Here is a 23,719-nt window from a genome sequence, read left to right on the forward strand (position 1 = left end):
AGAACCATCATTCATAAATGTGCTGCCAAATGCGGGCACATGAGACTTCAGTGAACAATACCCCTATGACCATGCAGAGGAGAACCAAGGGCACAAACCAAGATTCCCAGCAGAGGACAAGGACAAGCCTTTTACTTTTGAACCTGGAGCTTCAACCCACCATGAAGGGAGCAACTCACCTGCTTCACTACTCCCGACACCCTGTCTGCTGGTGGTTCTAGCTTGCACAAACTCTGCAAATTTCACATATTCAGTACCTGTAGATGACACACATAACAGACAGTAGCAAAATATTGCAGTCTTTACTCACATGCTCAGATAATGGATACCTAAGCCTGTCACAAAGCATATAGAACACAGAGCATGAAAACTGGAATACATAGGAACCTCTGTGATGCAAACCAAACTAACTGTGATGACCTTGGAAGCATTTCTAACATTGTATAAAGTTAGAATACAGGCTCTGGAGTGTGCCTGATGCCTATTCTCCTAAGATATCATAGCCCTAACTGGAAATTAAAGATGCCAAGGACCAAAGTTGCGAAATTATTGTTAGGCTCATGGACATACCTGAGGCCACAACTGGCCTTAAAACTGATTTTTCTTTTGAATTTCTTCCTAATGGGGAAATTTAGGTTGAGTACAAGGGGGGCTTCACAACACAGTGTGGAGAATGTATTATTTTTACACTTTTTCACTATAAAGGTACACAAAAGTGATATCTGCAACCCCCCTCCCCAAAATACCAAAATGTCCGGCTCAATACCAGCCCATCTGGATAGAAAAGAGCAAGTGAGTTCTAGAGGAATGATTCTTTACAAAAACTGACTCTTCTCTTTTGATAAGACTAGGACAGTTATTTCTCATTAGCATTTCAAGGATAAAATGCTTGAAATCTGCAGCTATGTGTACGTCTAAGAGTGACATCCAGTGGAAACTTTACAAAATACACAACCTTTAATCATTGTTGCATGCTTCCTAAATGAACATGACTGAGGAATCTACTGCTGTGTAGCGGCAGAATGTTTTACAGTGTATCCACACTACTATCCCCCCCACCCTTTTTTTCTTGTGTGTTAATGTGTATGTGTCCCTCTCAAGTTTGTTTGACCTTACTGCATACAGTATTCTGTTTCTGGTGGATCTTAAGGATTTCGCTTTTAAGACTCATTTTTCTTTAATCTTTGTATTTGGCTTTTAAATGGGTCTCGGTATGTAGGTAATTGTCCAGAATTTTTATTGCTCTTCCTTTATAACACTGAGACTGCGAAGCAATAACTTTTTTAGTCTTTTCTCCTCTTGTTAATTTGTTACTTTTTTGTATCCCACAATAAAAATTCACAGTGAGGATCAGTTAAAGTAGGTTTAATGTCTTTGGTTAAATATGGCTAGAAACTCTAAGTAACTTTTTCGTTAATTATGTTTTTATTTACATTTTCCTAATTATCTACATTTCCTGTATCCTAAATCTGTGGACTGTGCTGTGCTGCCAAGATAGGGCTGGTTGTTAACAGGCAGCCCTTTTTTTTCAGAATGGACATGCTCTAGTATCAGTTAGTCATAGGGGTGTCTCTTACACTGGTAAAACAGGTACAGCAGCTTGGAGAGCTGAAAAACTTCTTCAATATTACAAGAACAAGCACAGTTGAATGTGACTTCTACTAGACAAATAGTAAAACTTTTTTAGGTATTTAAATAGGTTTCATTTTTTTTTTTTTTTTGTGTGGTGATTGATAACTGACAACAAGAAAGCCTTTTTACATATACTTTAACATGCCAAGTTCTGAAGATAGGATGTTCATGTAACAATAAAAACAAAATAAAGACAAGCAATTCACTTTAGATTTATTAGGACTTACGAGTCCAGTCTGGTGTTTTTCTATGCCCACCATGTGAAACTTTTTCTAACTCTTGAGTGGAACTTCTCTTTGAGTTAAACCTGTTTAATAACAAAATAGTTAGGTAAGAAAGAACATTCTTTAGGTAGAACCTAATCAGTATTTTTTGGTTTGGGTGATGTGGAACTAAACCCCTCTGACTATTCCTGCTGCCTGTGATTTGATGGGTAGAGCTCCTCAAACTTTGGTCCCTATTTTTCAGTCTGAGTTCTGTTCTGTTTTTTGAAGTGTATGCCCTATCCATTCTTATGAAGCATTTATACTGGTGGAGTCAAAGAACAACTAATCTGGGACTAATCTGGGCACCCATAGGTATAAACTGTAAATATGTTCAAAGTGTAGACCACAGCAGTAGACCACAGCAATCATTTTTTAAAACCTCACTTAACTAATTTACCCAATATATAATGTACAAGTATAAATAATTACCTTTAGTCAGAATTTACACAAAACAGTTAGAATATGCAATAGAAATCACTGACAGCCATGCACCGCCTTTCCTAAAATTACTCCTCTGTCTTCTTTATCAGCCTCATCTGCCCATAGCCAACATCACACAGAATCCCACATATTCACAGTATGATGCCCACTTGTCCAAATAAAGGTATCTATTAGCCTTATTTTTGAGTTTTGGGTCTGTGTTAAATTATACCCGAATATCAGTCATTCGGTCCATATGATTAAAGCTTAACACAGCTGATCAGATTTGGCACGACAGGCTTCTCAAATAAATGTCCCGGCTCTACCATACTGCCCAGGGCATCTCTTATTGGCTACTGCCTGGATTTACTGGATTGTACTATATATCTATTATCAACCACTGCATGGATGACAGGCTGTCATTGGCTGGTGGAGTTAGGATTAAAATAGGGTTTAGGGTGCTTGGTGTTCCTTTATACATCAGGTACAGCTGCACGCTGTCAAGGACATTTAGGCAGATTTCTACCTTTTGATTCTAACAACATTTTACTTGAAAGCTGTCAAATTCTACATATTAAATTACCCTTAGTCTTAGAATACTATAATATGTGTCCCCAAGGCTGTCAGTCCTGATTCTAACATATTTCTACTTTAAAACTTTAAATTAAATAAATAATGTAAAAAATATGACTCAAATTTTGCTACCAAATCAAGACAAATATTGGGGTGAAATTTGACCAACACTGAATGCCTATTGTACTCAATAACAGCCATCGCAAGAGGAAACAACTGCTGGAGAACAAGACTGATGTAGATCATTTTGCCAGCATCTTTAAGATGTCTGGACCAAGGTGAAGTGTGCAGTCTGTAGTTTGTATGACTTAGATATTTAATGGTTGCCAAACATTCTAATTAAAGTGCATTTAGTAAATTTAGGTCAATTTTAGTTACTGTAAAATTAAATACAATACTGTAGATTATACTAGTCTGTGTTTTTTTTTGTATAATTACCATATTTAGATGCTGATTTATGATGATTGATATTATATGTTGATTTGTTTTTAAATACCTACTGTTTTTTAACAAGACCACTGTCATCAGATATACAGCTGCCAGATATATTTGAAGTTATGCAAGTATTAATCTACAATAAAAAAACATGTCATGTTAAATATCACAAAGAAAAACTTTAACAAAAAGTCTAGTTTCTAGTGGTAATCTAAATACTGTATCCAACAAAAAAAACATCAGAAAAACACGCACAGTTCCAAAAATTCCTAGTCTAGTGTTATCACAAGTATAACCTGTTAGTTCCTAGCTTCTCTGTTTTATCTACTAACATTAAGAGCTTTTCCTTTATAATAGAAGGGCCTGTCACAGTCATATCTACTTTGCTCCTAAATCACTGCTTGTTATACTGTTGACCAGCGGTAATTTGTATTTTATGTCAGACATTATTGTACATAGAGGTTGCAAAAACCACCCAGCTTCAGATCCGATATCTGAAGTATATGTGCAGGTAGGCTTTCCCAACACATACCTGATGTAAATTCCCATTATACCTCAAAAAAGGATTCAAACATTACCTGGGTAGTTACTGGATTTTGGTGAATATTCCTTTTAAATTTACTGTCAGCATTACAATAATTATTCATCTGTACAGTCTTTCTCCGAGTGCCTCCAAAGCAATCACTCTGTATCCTTGTTGGGTCTATCTGCTCTTCATCAAATGCATTTCTAGAACTTGAAGGAATGTGGGGGGGCACATAAGACAGTTGAGGGGGGGCAACCGGAGACCATTCAGCATACAATTTACTTTTGAAATGTGTGACTTTGTTATCCACTTCATCTGTGCTCATGTGAGGTAAACACTTATTTGACAATTCCCTTATCTGGACATTTTCAGTCTGTCTGATTTGTTGATCTGTTGTTTCTTCATAAAGAGGAACAATTGTAGGAGTTTGCAGAAACTTCTGAATGTCCATAAGATTCTCCAAAGTAAATCTATGATAAGCCACAATGGAAGTCAGTCCATCCGTCAATCTTTCTGCTGCCCTTCGCCAAGTGTCACTTTGTGTTGGGCTTTCATAATCAGTGTCATCCTCTAAATCTGAACTTAAACTTGTTTCATACACAGACTGTTTCCATGATGATGCTGAAGAGCTAACACAATCATTATTGTCTAATAACCTTATGTCACAGTGAAGTGCATTGGCTTCTTCTGGTACTTCATACATCGTGTCTGTCTGCGACTCTAAAGAATTTTTTTCTGTAGAATCATTCTCAAACAAACTGGTTTTATAAGTTGGTTCAGACACTCCCTCAAGCACATCTGTAAATCAGACAATTATTAAGCAGATAGGAAAACAAAGCTAAACTATTTTGTTTGCCAAACTTAACATACTAAATAAGTGTTTGCTGTTGATTAGGCAGCAGGAAAAAAACACAGTTCCTACTAATATGCTGGACACAAAACAGGTCCAGGAAAGTCCCTAAGCTAATATATATCAGCTTGGATGCAGAACTGATACTATTATAGATGTTTACAATCATCAAAAGTAAGCTGTACAGGACCGCAGGGATTCATCCTGGACGGAAGATATGTTTCCCTTTTATATAGGGTATGTGCTCTGTAAAAAGAGGATGTATAATAGAAGGAGTTATTAGTTATTAGTTGTTTCAGGGGAACTGGGTAAGCATTACTATTCCATTCAGATACACACCTGGATTTTGCCCTAACCAGACAGGAGGTCTGGGCCATAAATAGCACAGGTGTACTATCAGAGGAGTCTGTTTTGACGTGGGAAAGCAGCATGCAAACGGCAAACAGGGCTGAGCTTTGTGCTGTATTTCTCCTGCCTGAAGGCTGCTTTATAAACAATGGACTATTTACCTAGTTGTAAACTGGACTGTAGAAGACTTTGGGACTCTGAAACTATGGGCTCTGAGCTATTACAAGTAATTATAAAGTTTAATTTGTATTGGTTGAAGATGAGCTGCATTATTTTGGCTCAAATAAGGAGACTTGTATTTTACTTGAACTTTGCTCTTTGTTATAGCAGCAGTTGCTGAAACCCCACCAATAAAACAAGTTTTATATGGAGCTGCAAAAAAACTGCAGGTACTTTATACCCAATATGTGGATACATTGATTTGACAAGTAAAGTATATCAAACACATAATAAGTACCCACTGGTAAATCCTCAAAACGCACACAAAATATGTTACATTGTACTTCTGCTCCATAATTATTCTCCAGTTACTAATTTATGTATGTTCATGATTTCTCCAAGCCAGCAACATTTTTTTATTTTTCAATACTATTGCTAGTTGTGTTAAAGGAAGATATAATTGGTGCCATCAATTACTAGGGGACGTAGGTTTATATGCATCTGTGCGGGAATGCAGGTCCCACTGGGGCATGGGTATTGGGGGGAAACCTTGTATGCCAGAAAACAGACCCCCTGAATGTGTATAGGATACTGTGGATACAGATATGTGTGTTTTAGACTCTAGGTCTCATTATGGTTGCAGTAATTTGGGGAATTGAAGGGTGTCTGTGTGAATTTACATTTCACTGTTGGCAAATGGTTAACGAGGAGAAAAACTGGGGAATACCATGTATGCCAGTTTTATTGCTTGCAAATATTTAATGGTTGTAAATGATAAGGGTGTAAGGCTGAGTACTCATGGACATGTCTGCTGACAAATTATTCATTCAATCAACCTTTTTTTTTTTTTTTTTAGGAATTGGTTTATTGACCCAAAATAATCTGACCTACTAGTCACTTTCTGAGAAAGTCAGAAAGTTTTTTGTGAGATGTGCAAGACTGTTAGATGCATGTGTATTGCCAATCAAGGTTTACCAAGATGTCAATCGTTTGACAATTGATCAAGGAGACTTTGTTAGGTAGGTAGGAAGTACATTTTCTACCAATTTACTTTAGAACCAATTGTTTTATCAGATTGGAAGTAAAATAAAATACCCATGTGTACCCAGCTTAACATTTTAGTGTCTTTGAGCAGATCCCACAAGTATTATAGAGAAAAACAATGGAGCATTGTGGACTGAGTCATTCTTACTGGTGTTAGGGATAGTAAGGCGTGTGTGTGTACGCGTAGAGTATACATAAATGTCAATAACAAAAAGAAGATCAAGTTTCAATATCTATGTCCCCAAAATATTTAACATACCAGCAGGATATTGTTGCTCTGTATGCTGTATACTACCAGTTCTTGTGTTAACTTTCCTAGAAACATGTGTTGGCCCATCAACTGCATCCTAAAAGACATGAACAAAGCGTCGCTGATCATATAGTTTCCTAAGCTCATATAAAGAATAACCAATTAAATCCAACTGATAGAAAAATTAGATAGGAACATATTAATAATAAGAAAAGACATACCTGAAAATATACTGAAACACAGGAAAGCATACCAATGGCATTCAAATAGGTTTCAACAGTTTGCAATGACTAAATGGAAACCTACATAATATTTGACCACTGGTAAATGACAACACCCCAATTTTCGTTAGTGTCTGAATGCAAAGCCACTTGTCTCTAAGACTCCCTTTTTACTTTACATTGGGGCAAGGGCAGATTGTCACTGTTGATTTAATTTCTGATCGGAATAAATGATCACATTAGAAGTTACTCTGTGGTAAACTATACAGGTTCTATTGTATGTACAAATTACCAAGTACATTCAATCAGAATTCGAGTTGCTTTCTATTTGAGAAAAAACAAACAAAAGCACAAGCTCCCAATCAGAAAATCTAAACATGGTAGAATGAAATATATTTACAGTGATACCTCAGCTAATGAGTGACCCTGCTAAGGAATTTTTGGGCTAACAAACATTTTTTCTGCTGAGTTTCGGCCTCGGCTAACAAAGATGGACTCAGCTAACAAGTGCATTTGTGGATGTGCAATAGCAAACTTCAGCCGCCATGAGCTGTATTGAGCTATATTTTCTTTTCGGCTAACGAGTGTAATTCCGGAACAAATTATCTTTGTTAGATGAGGTATCACTGTATAGTTAATAACTAATACCTAAAACTAAACTAAAGGCAAAACTGTCTTCAGACTGCCTCGTGGTTCAGAAGGGCTAATGAACAATATAGTAATCTAAATAAATTCTTATATATGTTCTCCACAAAAGAAATGCTGTCTGTAGGTGCTACTGTCAATAATTCATAACATATTGTACATAATCCATACAAATCTAGGTTTGATTTACCCTAAACTCATTCTTAATTAAGTATTTGATGTCCTGGAGATTCATTGTTCTTTTTTTAGGCTTGGCTTGTAAACCTGTTCTTGCAATAGTATCAAAAGGCTTAAAGAGCCTTGGATCAACATCCAAGTAATGGCCTGAAACCATGGCATGCTTAATAGCTGGGCCATCAAAACCATCCCATGGAAGACAATCTGTAGAGAAAATAATTGTTGGGTTATTAGCCTAAATTTCAAGAAATTCTATTTTGATAACTAAGGCTGACAGGTACCATCCAGACCTGAGATTTAGGAGCAAAATGTAGTTCAGTGTTGATTTCAAGTACTGTACAAGTACAAAGTGGCCATCACTGCTATCATTCAAAACAGTAATCAAAGAGTAATCAACAGAAATGCCTATAAAATCAATAGGCGTTGGGTGGTATGTTTTTGAACCACATTTATTTAAAAATTAAAAAAAATAAAATCACATTGTTTCAGTCTGTATATGTTTTCTCCCGTTTTACAAGTTAAAATATTTTGTAATTTTATGGGTCATTTGCTCCTAAATCTTGTTCATGGTTGTTGAACAGCAGTAGATAAAGCTGTGTAAAGTGTGTTAAAGAAAGATTGTCTTTGACAGCTCCAATTTGTCAAACCTGATGCTTGAATCTGGCCACTTCAGCAAGACATGGCATTACAAACCACCATTAACAATTTCCAGTATCTTTGCCATTTTTTATGTTATATCTTAGATGTCCTGCTAAACTAAATGTCTTTTGCAGACTTAAAGAGAAATTACAGTCACAATTTCTTTTCTGCTCCTTCAGATTTGACACAACATTTTCTGGGCCAAAATGTGCCACATTCTCTGACATAAGGAGGGCAAGAAAAAGTAAAAGGAAGACTGCCTGACATAAAAAATGTCAGTAACAGATTTTCTTTCCCACTTGCACAGCTCTTACATTGAACTGGATAACTAATACATAACTATACATAAAGACTAAAACTAGCACTAACTGAACTAGTAAATAGGGGAATTGTGTTTTATGACATGACTATAGGACACCAAGGTTATCCTAGTGACAATTACTTACTTATGTTCAGTGTACTAAAATAAGGTAAAGGAATAGTGCACCGCACATGGTTAACAACTTTACACTTCTATGTACAAATATAAATTGGTTACAGGTCTATCACCTATAGCATACATACCAATGACATAGAAGAATCAGTTCTTGAACATACCTGTTAAACATTCTTGCATGACTGCACAGAAGCTGTAAAGATCAGACTTTACAGTCACACTCTTTCGTAAAACTATTTCTGGAGATGACCAGCGATAAAGCTGATCAGGAATAGGAAAATATGCAACATCGCTGTTTGTTCTGTCATCAATGCTGGTGGACAAAAGTTACAATTTTACTTTGGTATTGCAAACACATGGACTAATATTGAAAAATAACTATATTCAGAAATGATGATTTAGAAATGATAAGTACATTTTTCAAAAAATATTCACAGGATTTAGCTAGCTATGCCCAGAGAGTGGCCTGGTTTCAAACTTATTTTTTGTTACAAAAAAGTACAAATTAGGCATGGGAGACCAGAACCTTCACAAAAACAGGTTTATTATTCTTCATAAGCAGCAAATCCACAGCTTAGGAAGAAAGAAGCATGGAATAGTGTGAATATTGTGGTGGGCAAACATGTGAACATTTCAGGACTACAGGAAAATATATTTTAGTTGATGAGATTTTGGATGAATGTTGTTATATTAATTGTGCATATGGAAGATTCTCAGCAAATCTTGTTTTCATCTGATGATTGTTGTTTAAAGTGCACAAATACTACTACATTAAATAGAAGGAATGTAGAAGAAAATTGAATCTGGAAAAATGGGCAAACACCAGGCAAATGTCATGTTGAATCCTTGATAAATTCCCTCTTTATGTAAAATTCTACTTTGTTCCGTTAAAAGCAGAAGAATAAAAATCTTTCACTACTTTGACTAAATAAAGAAAGGTGTTTCTAGTATTAGCGGGAACAGAAGTAATATGCTTTAGGGGGATCCTAATGTATGTCTAGCTTTTAAAGATTTTGGAACACATGGTAGTTAACAGGCCTGACTGGGAATATCTTGAGTCATTGCAGACACTTTTGATGCACCCCACCTATTTTTCTCATTTGAAAGGCAAATTAAAGCTGAATACAACAGAAGGTATTTGTTGTACAGATGCTATACAAATGTGTTTATGTATCTGTAAATGTAATTATTTTATTAAAATGCAATAAAAAAATAAATTCAGACTACACTACTTTTTCTGTCAACTCCCCGCCTGACTCTAAAAGAGAAGCAGGGCACTAATTAGATTTTCTTTCTGCACACTATGCTTTGTTTTACTATCGACATTTTTCTAGTTAGCACATTTGCATGAGGCACATCTGACTGTCCCCCTATCTAGTGCTCCCCTTTTGAAGTCATAGCGCTGAAACAGAGGATTGCAAAAAAGGTGCTAGTCACTTTCGGATACTTTTACACATATTTTTACAACAGCATTTGTCAATGCTTATAAATAGATTGTTATCAGCATATTATTAATAATATTATTAGCAAGTATTTATATGGCGCCAACATGTTATCCAGCGCTTTTACAAAATCCATAGTCATGTACATAGCCGTACCTCAAAAAGGCTCACAATATAATGTCTCTACTATAGTCATACGTCATTAACACATTCCAAGGTCAATTTTGGGGGGAAGTCAATTAACCTAACAGCATGTTTTTGGAATGTGGGAGGAAACGGGAGTACCCAGAGAAAACCCACATAAACACGGGGAAAACCTGCAAACTCCATGCAGATGATGATTCAATCAAGCATCAAGCATTAGGACTCAATCAGCATGGTGGCTCAGTGGTTAGCACACTGGCCTTTGCAGCGCTAGGTCCCAGGTTCGAATCTCAACCAGGGCTCTATTTTTATGGACTTTGCAGGTTCTCCCCTTGTTTGTGTGGGTTTCCTCACACATCCCAAAAACATGCAATTAGGTTATTTGGTTACCCCCAAAAATTAACCTTAGACTATATTAACCTCCCTAGCGGTAGCCCTGAGTGTGACTTGGGGTAGAAAAAGTTGCTAAAAGTGGTAACCCCAAGTCACACTCAGGGTAGGTAATTCTATGGGAGGTACTAGTAAATACAGCCTTTCCTGATCCGCCACCGTCCATTGCCACAATTTCTGTCTTCTTCCTTCTTCCTCTGGCCGGCTTCTGCACCCGATGAGTCACCAGGGAGTTCCTGGTGACATCGGTGCGTGTGTACGTTGCCAGCACGGCGGGAAATTCAAAATCCATTTGTATTGCATTCAATACAAAAAACCTGTATTGAATGCAATACATTGGATTTATATGTGTAAAAGCAGTACATTGTTTTCAAGAACATTTATTTTACAGTATATATATTGGTATGAGTATAATATGTATTTTTTTTTTAAATTTTCATGAAAAACAATGTACCGCTTTTAGACATATAAAACCGTAAAGAAATGAACCGCTAGGGAGGTTATTGGAATATTACTATATTAGCCCCTATGAGGGACAGTGGCATGACTATGTACAGCGCTGCGTAAAATGATAGTGCTATAATAAAAATACTGTGTAATAATAATAATTCAATCCTGGGACCTAGCACTGCAAGGACCAGAGTGCTAACCTCTGAGCCACCTTGGTGCCCATATATGCAGTGATTTAACAGAAAGATAGACTGCCATGTGCCCTGTCACAAAGCAACTGTTATATGAGAAATTGTCTTTATATAAAGTACGGCCCTCTGTCTTCCTTTTTATTTTCCTTGATAGTAATATAACTATATAATTTTGTTCCCAAAAAGGGATGTCTGGGTTGTTCTGGAAAATATGCAATGTATAGGCTGAAACACCAGTGTAGATGTTACTTCTGATCCTATTTCATAGCTGAAAATACTTTTGAAAATGAAGCGGATCTGAATGGAATTTAGCAGCAGACCCTTTTAAAAACTGAAAAAAAAAAAACATCTTGAAACTTAAAGCGTACCTGAACTCATAATTTTCACTTTACATAAAAGGGTAGACAACCCTTGGTTAACCCTTAACCCTTAGTTATGTTAAGTAAAAATTCTGTGTTTGTTTTTTTGGGGGATTTTTTTAAGTTCAACCTACGTCAGGCATCCCGGGAGGAAAAAAAAAGGGTGCAACACCGCCCCCTAATTCTCGGCCACCTAGGCGGTCGAGAATGAATGGGAGCGCAAAGTATCTCGGGCATGCCCAGAAGGAGCCTTTTTGCGCCGCCTGGGTTGGGTGTTGTAGGATGAAGAACAAAAAGAAGAGAAGATGGCGGCTCCAGGGCAAATGCCAGGATGACGCCGGACCGGATGCAGGACACCCCCGGAGCGATCGGACAGCCCTGCGGGATTGAAGGTAAGTGTTTTTATAGACTGTACTGTTGAAGACAAAGTAGAAGTGTAGAGTGAATGATTTAAAGCTCTCCATAATTACTGTTTATTTCAACACACCCATTCCTATTGCATCCTTGCATACATACCGGTATTTGTAATTTTAGTATTAACTCTTCTAGAGATCATATTTTCAATATTTACTTAGAATACTTACATAGCACTTTTTATGTATTTTCTGTGGCCTTGGTAAAGAAAGGTTTTTTAAAGCCAATGAATCATTTCGGCTTTTTTTTTTCAAGAATAGTATAACGTTTTATTTGACAGGACTGGGTTTGGTAATTTAATCCTTGTATAAGTACTCTTGTAGATAGTCTGCTATGTAAAACACTGCTATAAACAAAATACCTGCTGAGAGAGAGTCCTGTTAAAGAAGGGCTGACAACGAAAAGACAACAGTTAGAGAGAAACATGCTCAGAGACAGTCCCGCCAAGAAAAAGCATGCTATAAGAAGAGAAGTCATGTTGACCGCTATGAAAAAAGATGCCCTTTCTACAACAAACTGCTAACTCTAATGTTGGCACACTGGGTGACGTAGCTGTTGACCTACAGAAGTAATGCCCTAAGCCAGTGGTCGCCAATCTGTGCTTCACAGCTCTGGTCGGTCTGTCTCCCAGCGGGGTCGCACCAACCAGAGTCGCAGACCATGTCTCCTGTATAGATTGCAGGCTCAGGACGTTGGGCGGGTGTGTCTGGACCTGTGATGAGAGAGTGGGAGGGTTCTGGCATCATGAAATCACTCTGAGGGAAGTGTCTTCCCCTTTGAGTGACACGCGGCTCCCCTTGCATGCGCAGTCTGGAGTCCCTGAAATTAGTGGTCTGTAACATCCAAAGGTTGGCAAACACTGCCCCAAACCTTTTGGAAAATTTGACTCTCCACCTAAATACTGATCAGTCCAGACCATGAGTACAACATAGAAAAATTAGTAATGCGGCTTCTACTTTTACTAGATTAAAAAAAGTTAAAATAAAATCAGGTTTTATTGCCAACCAGAGCTCCATTTAAGATTTCCCTCAACTCTTGTTTTTGAAACACCCTTTAACCAGACATGGGGGTGGGCATCTGCATTAAGGAAACAGACAATAAAAAGGTAACAGAATTTTTAGGATTCATATTTAGCATAACCTAGTGGGTTTTCCTCACTTCCTGTTCTGGCATGCCAATTTTTTTACCAGACAGCAAGTAGAGACATCTCTCGAACGGAGCCTCTAAATACAGTAAAACATGACAGGAGATCTAATACTTCAATCCAAAATTTAAAAAAAATGTGTATAGGTCAGTTTTACTATTGAAAATGTAGACTATACTAGACACTTTGTTATGCCACATTGTACAAATATTTCAGAAATTACAAGCATTAATTTACCTTTGTATCATGTATTCAAAGTTGCTTATCTTTGCCTGTCCTGTGGATACAAGCTGTATGGCATGTGAAGAAAAAGAGCAGTGAATAAAACCACGCCAGTGAAGGAACATGAGGGCATCGATTGCTTGAAGTAGAGTATTCACTAGAGTTTCCATGTGCATTAACACGAATTCTGAACGCTGGAAATTTCATATACCATAGTTAATCTCTATATTGCAAAAATTACATTAATTCACAACACATTACTTCTGTCCATGAGAAGCCACTGTGATACACAGTGCCTGATTTTTTAAAGCTCTCCAAGGCTGGAGAGGATACATCTTGATTAGTGAAGCTAGGTAATTCAGCAAATCTGGAAAACATTTCTTCAAAGTAATTTGCTATTTGCTAGCAAATGTTGCATCCTGCACCAGATCCATTCCAGTTATCTTGGATCACCCAGCTTCACTAAATCCAAATAACAATGGATCATGGGGCATTGCCACCATATATGAAACATTTGTACCCATCTCCCTTCCACACCTTCAACAGAGGTCCAAATCCAGAGGGAACATTCAAAGTAAAACTGAGGGGCAGTTTTATTATGTTTAATATCTCCTGTTGTTCTATTTAAAAACGTTTGATCATTTCAGTTTTAGTAGAAAATGAAATATCTGACAGTTTATTTGGTAAAAATGGTGTTTTGCTTGTTAATATAGCCTTAAAAATGTTATTTTATTTTTAGCAATCTATTGACAAATATTTTACCAAAATGTAATATGAAAAAAGTGATTTTTTTTTTCTAGTTTGACAATAATTAACTATAAAACAATTAAGTGTTAGGAAAAAAACATATTTTATTATATAAGTTGTACCATTTATAATGACACTAAAATTATGTTTCTATTACAAATCATGTCAAACTTATTAGGTTTTACGCAATTTAATTAATTTTACACACATTTACTTAATGTTTATTCAACAGATGTTTCCCTGTCCCCTCTACCATGTGAAAGCACAGGAACACAAACTAGTCTCTCCAGAAGACCTTTTCAAAAAAAATTTGTACTTACCCATAAGGCTAGTCAAAAAAGTTTTACTTAGAATGGTTTTGGACCTCTGTTGGATGTGTGGAAGGGAGATGGGTAATATGTTTCATATATGGTGGCAATGCCCCATGATCCATCATTTTTTGGATCTCTATCTTCTGCCTTTCTAATCGGGTCATAGGGGCTTTCATCTCACTAAGCCCACTATTGGGCATGTTACAGTACCTGTCAATTCCAACAGCGCTCCCCACTAAACCATCCTGCAGTGCCCCATGCATGCCCTGACCTGTGCCAAAACTCCAACTACACCTATTTGCCACCTGTTCTGATCTGTGCCTGGTCTCTGGCTTTGCATTTGCTGCCTGCCCTGACCTGTGCCTGGAATTAACTCCATGGGTCGGCCGCTCCACAGTGAGGCCGCTCCAGCTTTTCTCTGCAGGTAGGGTGATCCCCAGCAGCAACAAGCATGGTGGCCTCAAGGCTACTGGCCCATCACTCCTTGCTGGGTGCCCTGGTGAAAACCCTGTGTCACACTCCACCCCTCAGGTGATCCCGCTCTACCTGCTTGTGGAGACCCTGACAGGGCAAATAAGTTGTCTCATATACAATATATGTAGGAGCTGATGGCGCAATTACACAACCATGATGATACTATCACAGAAACATGGTCAGTTTGGCTGCTGTCTGTGGGGTATGTGGAATTCCGTACCGATTGAGTAATATTCCTCTTCTTCTGGCTTTTGGCAGTAGGTTTTGCGAGCCTAACCTGGATGGACACCCTCATATTTCTTTCTTCCTCATTTATTTCCTCTTTGTTTAATATTTATTTTTGGTATTTTCACCCTACCTCACATAGCATTGCACTGTTTTTTAATGTATACTTTTAATCAGAACTCACTACCGTGCTGTAGTACAACTGTATTTCTACTTTAGGAACTTAAACACTGTTTTAACATAAAAGCAGCTTACACTGTGTTTAAAGTAAAAAATGAAATTACCCTCTCATGTAAAATGTTGTACAAAGAACCAAAAGCGACCTTTTCAAATACAAGCTGTATTCTCTCCAGAGTAAATGAGGTGCTCACAGCTAACAGGTGCAGAATAAGAGGATGGTGTAGATTGCTGTAAAGGAAAAAAGATTGCCATGTTTACTCAAACTGCAACATAATAAATAAAAAGGTAAAGATAGCATTTAAAGTGTATCTATACTCAGAATTTTCATTTTACATAACAGGGTAGAGAACCCTTTTATGTAAGGTAAAAATTCTGTTTTTCTTTTTTAGGTGCAACATCCTTTTAAAAAAAAAAAAGGGTGCAGCACCCCCCCAATTCTCGGCCTCCTAGGTGGTCGAGAATGAATGGGAGTGCAAAGCCTCCTGGTATACCTACGTCAGGCATCCTGGGAGGCTCTTGGGCGCTTTTTGGCCAAAGAGAAAAATTTGGCAATCTCACGCATGTGCAGTAAGATCTGCAATTTTTTTTTCATCCTACATCACCCAATCTCGCACCTGGGTCGGGTGACATAGGAGTAAGACCAGGAAGAGAAGACTAAAGTTGCGGCGCCCGGAGCGCCGGCACAGATGCCAAGACAACACAGGACCAGATGCCGGACACACTCGGAGTGATTTGACTGAACTCACCCACTGCCACTTCAGACAGGGACGACTCAGACTTTACTTTTGGGTCTACTTAGAGTATTCAGATATTTAACTTTTTATAGTGTTTAATAAGTAAAAGACAAAAAAAGGCAGTGCATAAACATGGACTGAAAAACAAAGACTAATAAACAAACAATAGCAACAAAAGGAATAAAGGAAGGAATGTTAAGGAATAACAATGAAATATACTCAAATGAAAGTTTTTTTGCCTTGGCCCAGCTTGCTTGTACAACGTCCGGTTGTTGTTCAGTCACTGCTCTCTATGGCACTCAATCTGTCAGTGGTGTTGTCCTGAGCAACAGAGATCTTATGTGTGAGGCTTTCACAGCATTTTTTATGCCAATACACAGAGCAGTTATTGCTAAGACTGTGCAATGAGAGAAAGGGGCAGAAGGGCTAAGAGAGTGTACTGACATATGTTATGATGCTCTGTGGACAAACCAAGGATACTCCTCTTTTGGCTAAATTCATAATTCCACAGGTTATGGTTTTATGAATGGACAGCCAACAGATTAGTCAGAACAAAATATGGAGTCCAACAAGACCACATTAGACAGGTCTGAGACTTCTGATTTACCAGAATTAACTAAAGAAGGTTTCCAGGCTTTCCTGAGCTTCAGCCTGGGAGACCTATACTTGGTCTTTAAATGATTGCTATGATGATAAACCTATGATTCAGCAATCTACTATTTTGTACTGAATTGTGTGGTGGAAATATGAAGAATATCATTAAATGTGTTCCTGGATAGATATAAAATCACATGACCCGTGCCATAAAATTGCTGATCTGGAAGGATGAACTGGTGGACTATCAGATAAAGAAGAGAAATACCTGACAAGGAAGATGTTATGTTCCTGTGTCAATACTGTAAGACACAGGCCCTAAAGAGGTACTCTAGCCACTACTGTTGTACCTTTAAAGGGGAATGTGACATTGGTACTCTCGCCAAAGTCACACATTTATCTTCATTCCATGTGTGTAAAGGGACCAGGAGGAGGAAACAGAAGAGAGACTTGGTAGTATTGGATGTTTTTGCCTAGAGACCACCAAGACCTTCACTTGGAAAAAAAAAAGTCTGTCTGACACTTTTTCCAATACATGATAAAATTTGAATTTTCCATAACTACTGTAAAGGTCTAACACATGTTTCTGATCACTGAAGGTCTCAGTTTTTTTCATTTTACCTGATATTTTTCAGCTCCTCTATAAGAAGATCAGCAAAGCGCTCCTTACTGCAGCTTTCATGAGTCATCACTTTGGGGCCCTTTACTGTAACCTCTGTACACCCCCACATTAAACTACATAAAAAGTATAATATAGTTAAATAGCAAATTTATACATTAGGTGAAAACATTTAGCTAAATACCTATGCAAGATACTAAAGAAAATTAATATCAATGTTGTGTATTTTACTGTGTACAGCATGGTCAGTAGGATTGTACTTCCTTAAATCATATTATGTAACTTTTTCTTTTTTATGCTTTCTGAATCAGGAATTGCTATATTTCTAGTTTCTTGCAAAATACCTAGTTGAAATACATACAGGAGAACTGCTTTTACCTAAAAACATGATTTATAATGCTGCCCATCCAGTCTGGAGGTCAGACAAAAAAAAGTAACCTCCTTTTCAAGACACTGTGCACACTTAACTAGCAAATTACAAAATGCTAAAATGAATGCAGGGAATTTAGGCTAGTAGCATTTAAAAAAAATTTCACAATTTTAATTATTATAAAGATGCATTTTGACTGGAGTTCTTTTTTAAATCTGATTGATGACTTCTGGTATTTTTTCATTTTTTTTTTGTATTTTAGTGACAGCAAGCCACTATAGGTGTGTGTTAATGTGTCACCAGCCGGTGAGTTCCAGGACCACAAAATTACAAAGAATAGGGCATTGTAGACTGCAAACTAAACCACTACTTTTAAAGTTAAAGTTGCTCAGGAAACTATTTTTTAATATATTAGGCACTTGGTGTCTGGTGCTAGTTTGGGTTTTTATACTATTTCTGTTCGGGGAAAGTGTGACAAATAGTTAAAGTTAGTCAATTTTCATGAAGGGTCTCTGTTTAGCAATAAAATTATTTACCTATTTGTTATGCAACACCATTTTAGAATGTATCATACATCAAACACCTAATGGCCAAATACATATTTTGGCCCTGAACCTTACTTTGTCATTCTCATATATGGTCCAGCAGTAAAGCAGAAAGCAGGCTTGTGGTCATCTTGTACAATGCTTACATCATGAATTAAAGGAACTGATGCTATGAAGCCCACCTGTATGCTGTCACCTACGTAAAGCTAAAATAAAATTTCAATGAGAAAAACACAAATACACATCTTTAACAGCTTAGTAATAAAATACATTTCCGGTCTTACCTCTCCATATCCAAAGCTATGAATTCTTTTCAACAGTTTTTTTTTATTTTCATGTTCTTTTGAGAGAGATTTATCAACATTTCTAAAACAATACAAAAATCATGAGTTAGTTTCATTAAAATACAGCAGAAATAAAAAAAAATATATATATAGTTTTTACTGAGTATTTTTTCAAGCTTGATGAAACATAAAATCTGTAAATAAAGTGAGAAGTAACTAGGTAACAAACAAAAAGGAAACAAATAAAAAAGGTAAAATAGAAAAGATCAACTGCCAACAGCAGAAATAAAGATTTTAGTGTCAACACCATCCATTTAAAGAAGTTTAGGTTTATGTGAACTTCCCACTTCCTCCTATAAAAAAGTATATTAAAAATAAAACAAAATTAGAGATGGTCAGTGAGACCAGTTAAAGGGTCAATTAAACACAAATAATTTTTTAAACAATTCCATAGGAATAAAATAATACATGTAATAAAAGTTAAGATACTATAGTATTCACCACGGGCATTGAAGTTGGACTGTACTTTTAAGTGGAAGGCATTGATGCTGTGTATGTAATCAGCTATAACAGCCATTATTGGTTTACAGCTGAATTAAGCACTTACAAAGTGTAAATGTAAAAAAAAAAATGTTTTGATTGTTAAAAGAATTGTAATGTAACATTGCTTGTTTGTATATGATTATATATATATAAATATATGTATATTTTGTGATATGGAGGGGGACTAGTCCTTGCAGCAGATTTGTTTGTATACTGTGCAAGTCCATATAGGTAATTTACATCAGCTGGCAAAGAATGCAGAGTCCTCTGAGTCCAGGAAACAATCCTCTGTAGTACAGTTCTTAGGGAGGTTTCCACTGTCCATTAAGTAAATCAAATCACCAACAGCAGACAAAAGCAACACTGTTTTTTGTCAGCTCTCCTACAGGCTTGTTTACAGGCTATCTGCTGCAATTCCACTATGTCTCTTAGTAGCACACCTGTGCTACTTACAGCAGATCCCCAGTCTGCTGTAGCCTAAACCTAGGGGTGGACCCAGTTCCTTTCTTCCCATTCCAGAGTCCAGGGCCCTGAAACTAAAAACGGCAACCCTAGCAGAATTCCTCTCTGCTATTCCTGGTTTTAAAGAGCCCTGGCTCTACATGAAGGAGACACATATCTCTCATCTGGGACCCATCCTAGCGATCCTGTGGCCCTGAGTTATGAACAATACATACAACTTGTACAGTATTTATGAACCTACACCTGTCTCTCCTGCGCAATATAGACTTCTTCCACTAGGTTTCCCTATACCTGATTGGGCTAGCAGCTACTATATTAACTCCCCACTTGGTGTCACTATACTCAATAGAGTAATAGAATATACAAGTAGTCCCGGAGTCAGGGACATCGGACTTATGGACCACTCCTAGATACAAATGGGGCTTCCCTGCTGGCTCGTGTGAAGGACAGATGCTTTATGGGGGGAGGGGGTGATTTGCATGGCTTGCAGGTTGTGGGTGATCTTAAGCAATGAGCTTTTCTACAACCTCTCTTAACTTTGCATTTTTTTCTTTTCGCATATCAAAGCACAGCTTGCTCCAGAAGTTAATAAATGACTGGGCACCATAAAGTTTTTTTTTTTTTTTTTTGCTGTGTGATTAACTCACAGTCAAGATTTTTTTTACAGTAACTGACACCACACTTCCAAATGTTATTATCTGACTTAGATACAAATACAACTTAAGCACAAACCTACAGTCCCTGTCTTGTATGTAACCCAGGGACTACCTGTACATCTCATCATCTATTTTTCTATGTGAAACTGCAATGGTTCTGGATTTTATTTTCTGTGGTTTTTCCCATCCTCTCCGACTAGTCCAATATCTTCTACCAAGATTGTTTAAGGTGGACCTAAACTAACATTTTTACCTTTTATATAAGGTGAAAATTACCTTCTTTTTTGGGAGGGGGTTTAAACCCTTAAAAAAAAGGCCCTAAAAACAGAATAGGAGCGCAGACCCTCCTGCTACCCAGGAGTGATCCCAGGAGGGATCTTGCTGCTCCTTCAACGCATGCCTGCAAATGCTATTCCCCCACCTACTAGATTGTAAGCTCTTCGGGGCAGGGAGTCTTCTCCTCCTGTATCACTGTCTGTATTAGTCGGTCATTTGCAACCCCTATTTAATGTATAGCGGTGTGTAATATGTTGGCGCTATATAAATCCTGTTTATTATTATTATTAATAATAATAATAATAATAATAATAATAAAATGCTCCAGACAGAGCATTTTCCTCCTTGGGAAAAAAAATGCCCATCTCAATGCGCAGTGAGATCGGCACTCTTTTTCTCCCTATCTATGTCACATAGTATATATATATAAAAGAGAAATTCTAGCTGGTAAAGGTTTTTGTTTTGATTTTTTTTTAATAAAAGTGAGGGGTAGGACCTGTTTTTTCACCTCCACCTACGTTTTCTTGTCATCTGAACTGAGCAAAATGTGGTTGATTTGCTGGTAGCTGTGCTAATTCTCATAATTATAATAGTATATTAAATTTAAAAATTCCAATCATGCAATCAATGTAAAATATTACTTCTAACGTAAAACCTTGATAACAGAAGTCCAGTTGAAGATGGGCTTTTTATGAATTCCTGTGATGTAACAACATTCTTGTGTTTGCAATCAAAACCGTGGATCAAAACATGCACGTGTGCAGAGCAGTGATCAATGAACTCCAGCATCTAAAATAATAAGCAAGAAAATATACCTATTATTTTTTAAACATTCTTTATTTATAGAAAGGATTAAAATGTAATTTAAAAGGGTTTCTAAATTAATTAGTCCACTATTTCAATAAGAACCATAGAGCAATGTGGAGACATAACAACCAATGAATGTAACATTGAGTATGCAACAATAACTAAATAGATCCAGGTATGGGGGAAAAGAAAAAATGAAAGAAGGGTTAAGGTAAATACGGCTTGTGATGTACGATGCCATGCCAAACCGCTCATAAAGGGATCTTCAAAACCAGCAGTAAGACCGTAAGCTTTTTGGTGCAGGGTCCTCTCCCCCTGTATCACTGTCTATATCTGTCTGTCATTTGAAACCCCTATTTAATGTACAGTGGTGCGCAATATGTTGGTTCTATATAAATACTATTTATTAATAATTAGATTCACTAGAGAATGTGGCTTTCTAAAATATTTTCATCCTTTTTAGCACGTCATATGCTCAACTAGAAATCCTATTTGCCTCCAGTTATTTAAAAGATGGCCTGTTTAGGTTTCCCTGTACAGATAGACATTTAATGACATATGCCTTTGTGATGTGATCAATGAAAGCATTGCATCCTGACAGTTACATGGTGTGTTGCACATGTTGCAAACACATATGAGCTTGATGTCTATGATTTTTCAACAAGCTTGAAAATCGTGTGAAAGTTGATCTTTAAATATTTTCTTGTGGAAATAATAATAATTGGCTGTGCTGGCACTAAGTCAGCAGCTGTAAGTGGAACATGTGCACATGCAAGTACAAACAAACCTGTATAGGAAAGCAGTGTTTTATCATTATTTGGGTGAATGTACCCTGACTGTATTGTTTGAGTTGTTGTGAGCATAAAAGCCTTTATTTATTCAAACATTTTAAAGGAATATGGAAAAAATATTTCCTGTATGTAAAGTAACAATGATTTTTTTTGCAAATGAAAGATTAAAGGATAATTCAGACTGGCAATGAGGTAGCAGTTACATCTTTCTCACAACCCTGAACCATGGCAGCTGTCCCCCTCCATTAGGTCACTAGCAATTGCAGAATATCTAGTTCTTTTAGGAATGTTTACAAAGCAACTGCAACATTTTAAATATAGTGTCAAACACTGCAACTCTTTTTTTCCTATGGTTTCAAATAGGTAACATCTCAGCTTACCTTGGCTTATTTACTTATACCTGAAAATACAATGCGTGCACTAGAATACCGAAGCAAGAAAATAATAGCAATTTGCACATAAGAAATGATCATTTTTTATGGTATGTGTAATTTGGATATATTAACCTGCACATATTGATCTTGTCCTGCCATTAGCGCCCAGTCAAAAGGTCTTCTGGACTTTTCATCATGAAGTCGTAGGTCTCCTCCTGAATCAATAAGCTTGCTCATAATCCATTGGTTACAGGAAAATGCTGCTGCGTGGACAGGTGTGCTCCAATCAAAGCAGCGACTATAAAATATTTTTTTTTAATTTTCATTTGGTTTTTAATTATAGCAAGTAAACAAAATGATAAAAAAAACAAATAAAAAGGTGTTTCTGAAACTGGTGTTTTAGTAGAAGTGATTGTATCGAAAGGAGAGTAATCACAGCCTACCCTATAAATCATTACTTTAGGGGACTTTCATACAATGGCTTTACAGCTATTGTAGAGCATCTTTCCTCCTTCTGCAAGTACCATGAGCTTTGGTAATTTGGTGTTTACCTATTTCCTAAGGGAACCAGAAAAGTACTACTACAGATAAATTACTCCAAAAAGAAAAATGTAACTAAAAAGTGAACCTAACCTCAAATGCCTATGTAGTAATTGGTAATAAATGACTGCAATCAAAATTAGAATACCACAGAACCTTTTAAGTCCACCAACTTTGTTTTGTTTAATTTCAAAGCTTTAAAATGTTCTTTAACATTCTTTAAAAATACAAGAAAATGAATAAATATAATTTGCATTAAAAAAAGCTGCATTTATGTGTTTGGAAATCAAATTATTAGGATTGTTTAAATATTACAAGAAAAAGTAGGTTGATACATCTGCAATCTCATAACAGACAATCTGTTTTTAGGTGGTCAGACTATCACAACAATTAGACACATAAAATCACAATGTTTAATTTACATTATGTTGCAACAAAACACAAACTAATAGTGTTGTATGACCAGATGTACATGCAAAAGCTGTTTCAAAACTGGTGAGCATTAAAACTTACTGGTTTGGACTGGATCCGTATTCCAAGAGCAAATCGACTATCTTTTGAAGTCCAAGTAATGCAGCCACAAACAATGGTGTTTGGCCATGGGAATTTATTGAATCAGGTAAGATTCCTGGAAAGAAACATGTGATAATCATACCATCATTTCAGCAACTTTTAAGTAATTAGTATAAAGATTACCATAACATTTACTGTAATCTTTTTTTTTTTTTTTTACTGTAATGGATTTTTTAATTTCTGTATTACAAATATTCCATGTATTTAGTTGAAATATGTGACACAAAGGAAACCTAC

General features: G+C 36.7%; 1 protein-coding gene across 1 annotated transcript in view; it reads right to left on the bottom strand.

The window, feature by feature from the left end:
• TEX14 (testis expressed 14, intercellular bridge forming factor) overlaps positions 1-23,719 on the bottom strand; it is an 84,668-nt gene that overhangs the window by 27,203 nt on the left and 33,746 nt on the right. The window contains exons 3-17 of the mRNA XM_072416449.1: positions 23,423-23,537; positions 22,502-22,667; positions 21,053-21,186; positions 18,461-18,542; positions 18,252-18,382; positions 17,264-17,377; positions 15,419-15,542; positions 13,393-13,571; positions 8,783-8,934; positions 7,560-7,750; positions 6,513-6,600; positions 3,905-4,650; positions 3,392-3,462; positions 1,860-1,939; positions 180-257 (exon numbers count right to left, since the gene is read on the bottom strand). Of these exons, the coding sequence (XP_072272550.1) occupies positions 180-257; positions 1,860-1,939; positions 3,392-3,462; positions 3,905-4,650; positions 6,513-6,600; positions 7,560-7,750; positions 8,783-8,934; positions 13,393-13,571; positions 15,419-15,542; positions 17,264-17,377; positions 18,252-18,382; positions 18,461-18,542; positions 21,053-21,186; positions 22,502-22,667; positions 23,423-23,537 (2,451 nt within the window). The remainder of the gene's footprint in view (positions 1-179; positions 258-1,859; positions 1,940-3,391; positions 3,463-3,904; positions 4,651-6,512; positions 6,601-7,559; positions 7,751-8,782; positions 8,935-13,392; positions 13,572-15,418; positions 15,543-17,263; positions 17,378-18,251; positions 18,383-18,460; positions 18,543-21,052; positions 21,187-22,501; positions 22,668-23,422; positions 23,538-23,719) is intronic.

This window comes from Pyxicephalus adspersus, chromosome 1, assembly GCF_032062135.1.
Source record: "Pyxicephalus adspersus chromosome 1, UCB_Pads_2.0, whole genome shotgun sequence".
Taxonomy (NCBI): Eukaryota; Metazoa; Chordata; class Amphibia; order Anura; family Pyxicephalidae; genus Pyxicephalus; species Pyxicephalus adspersus.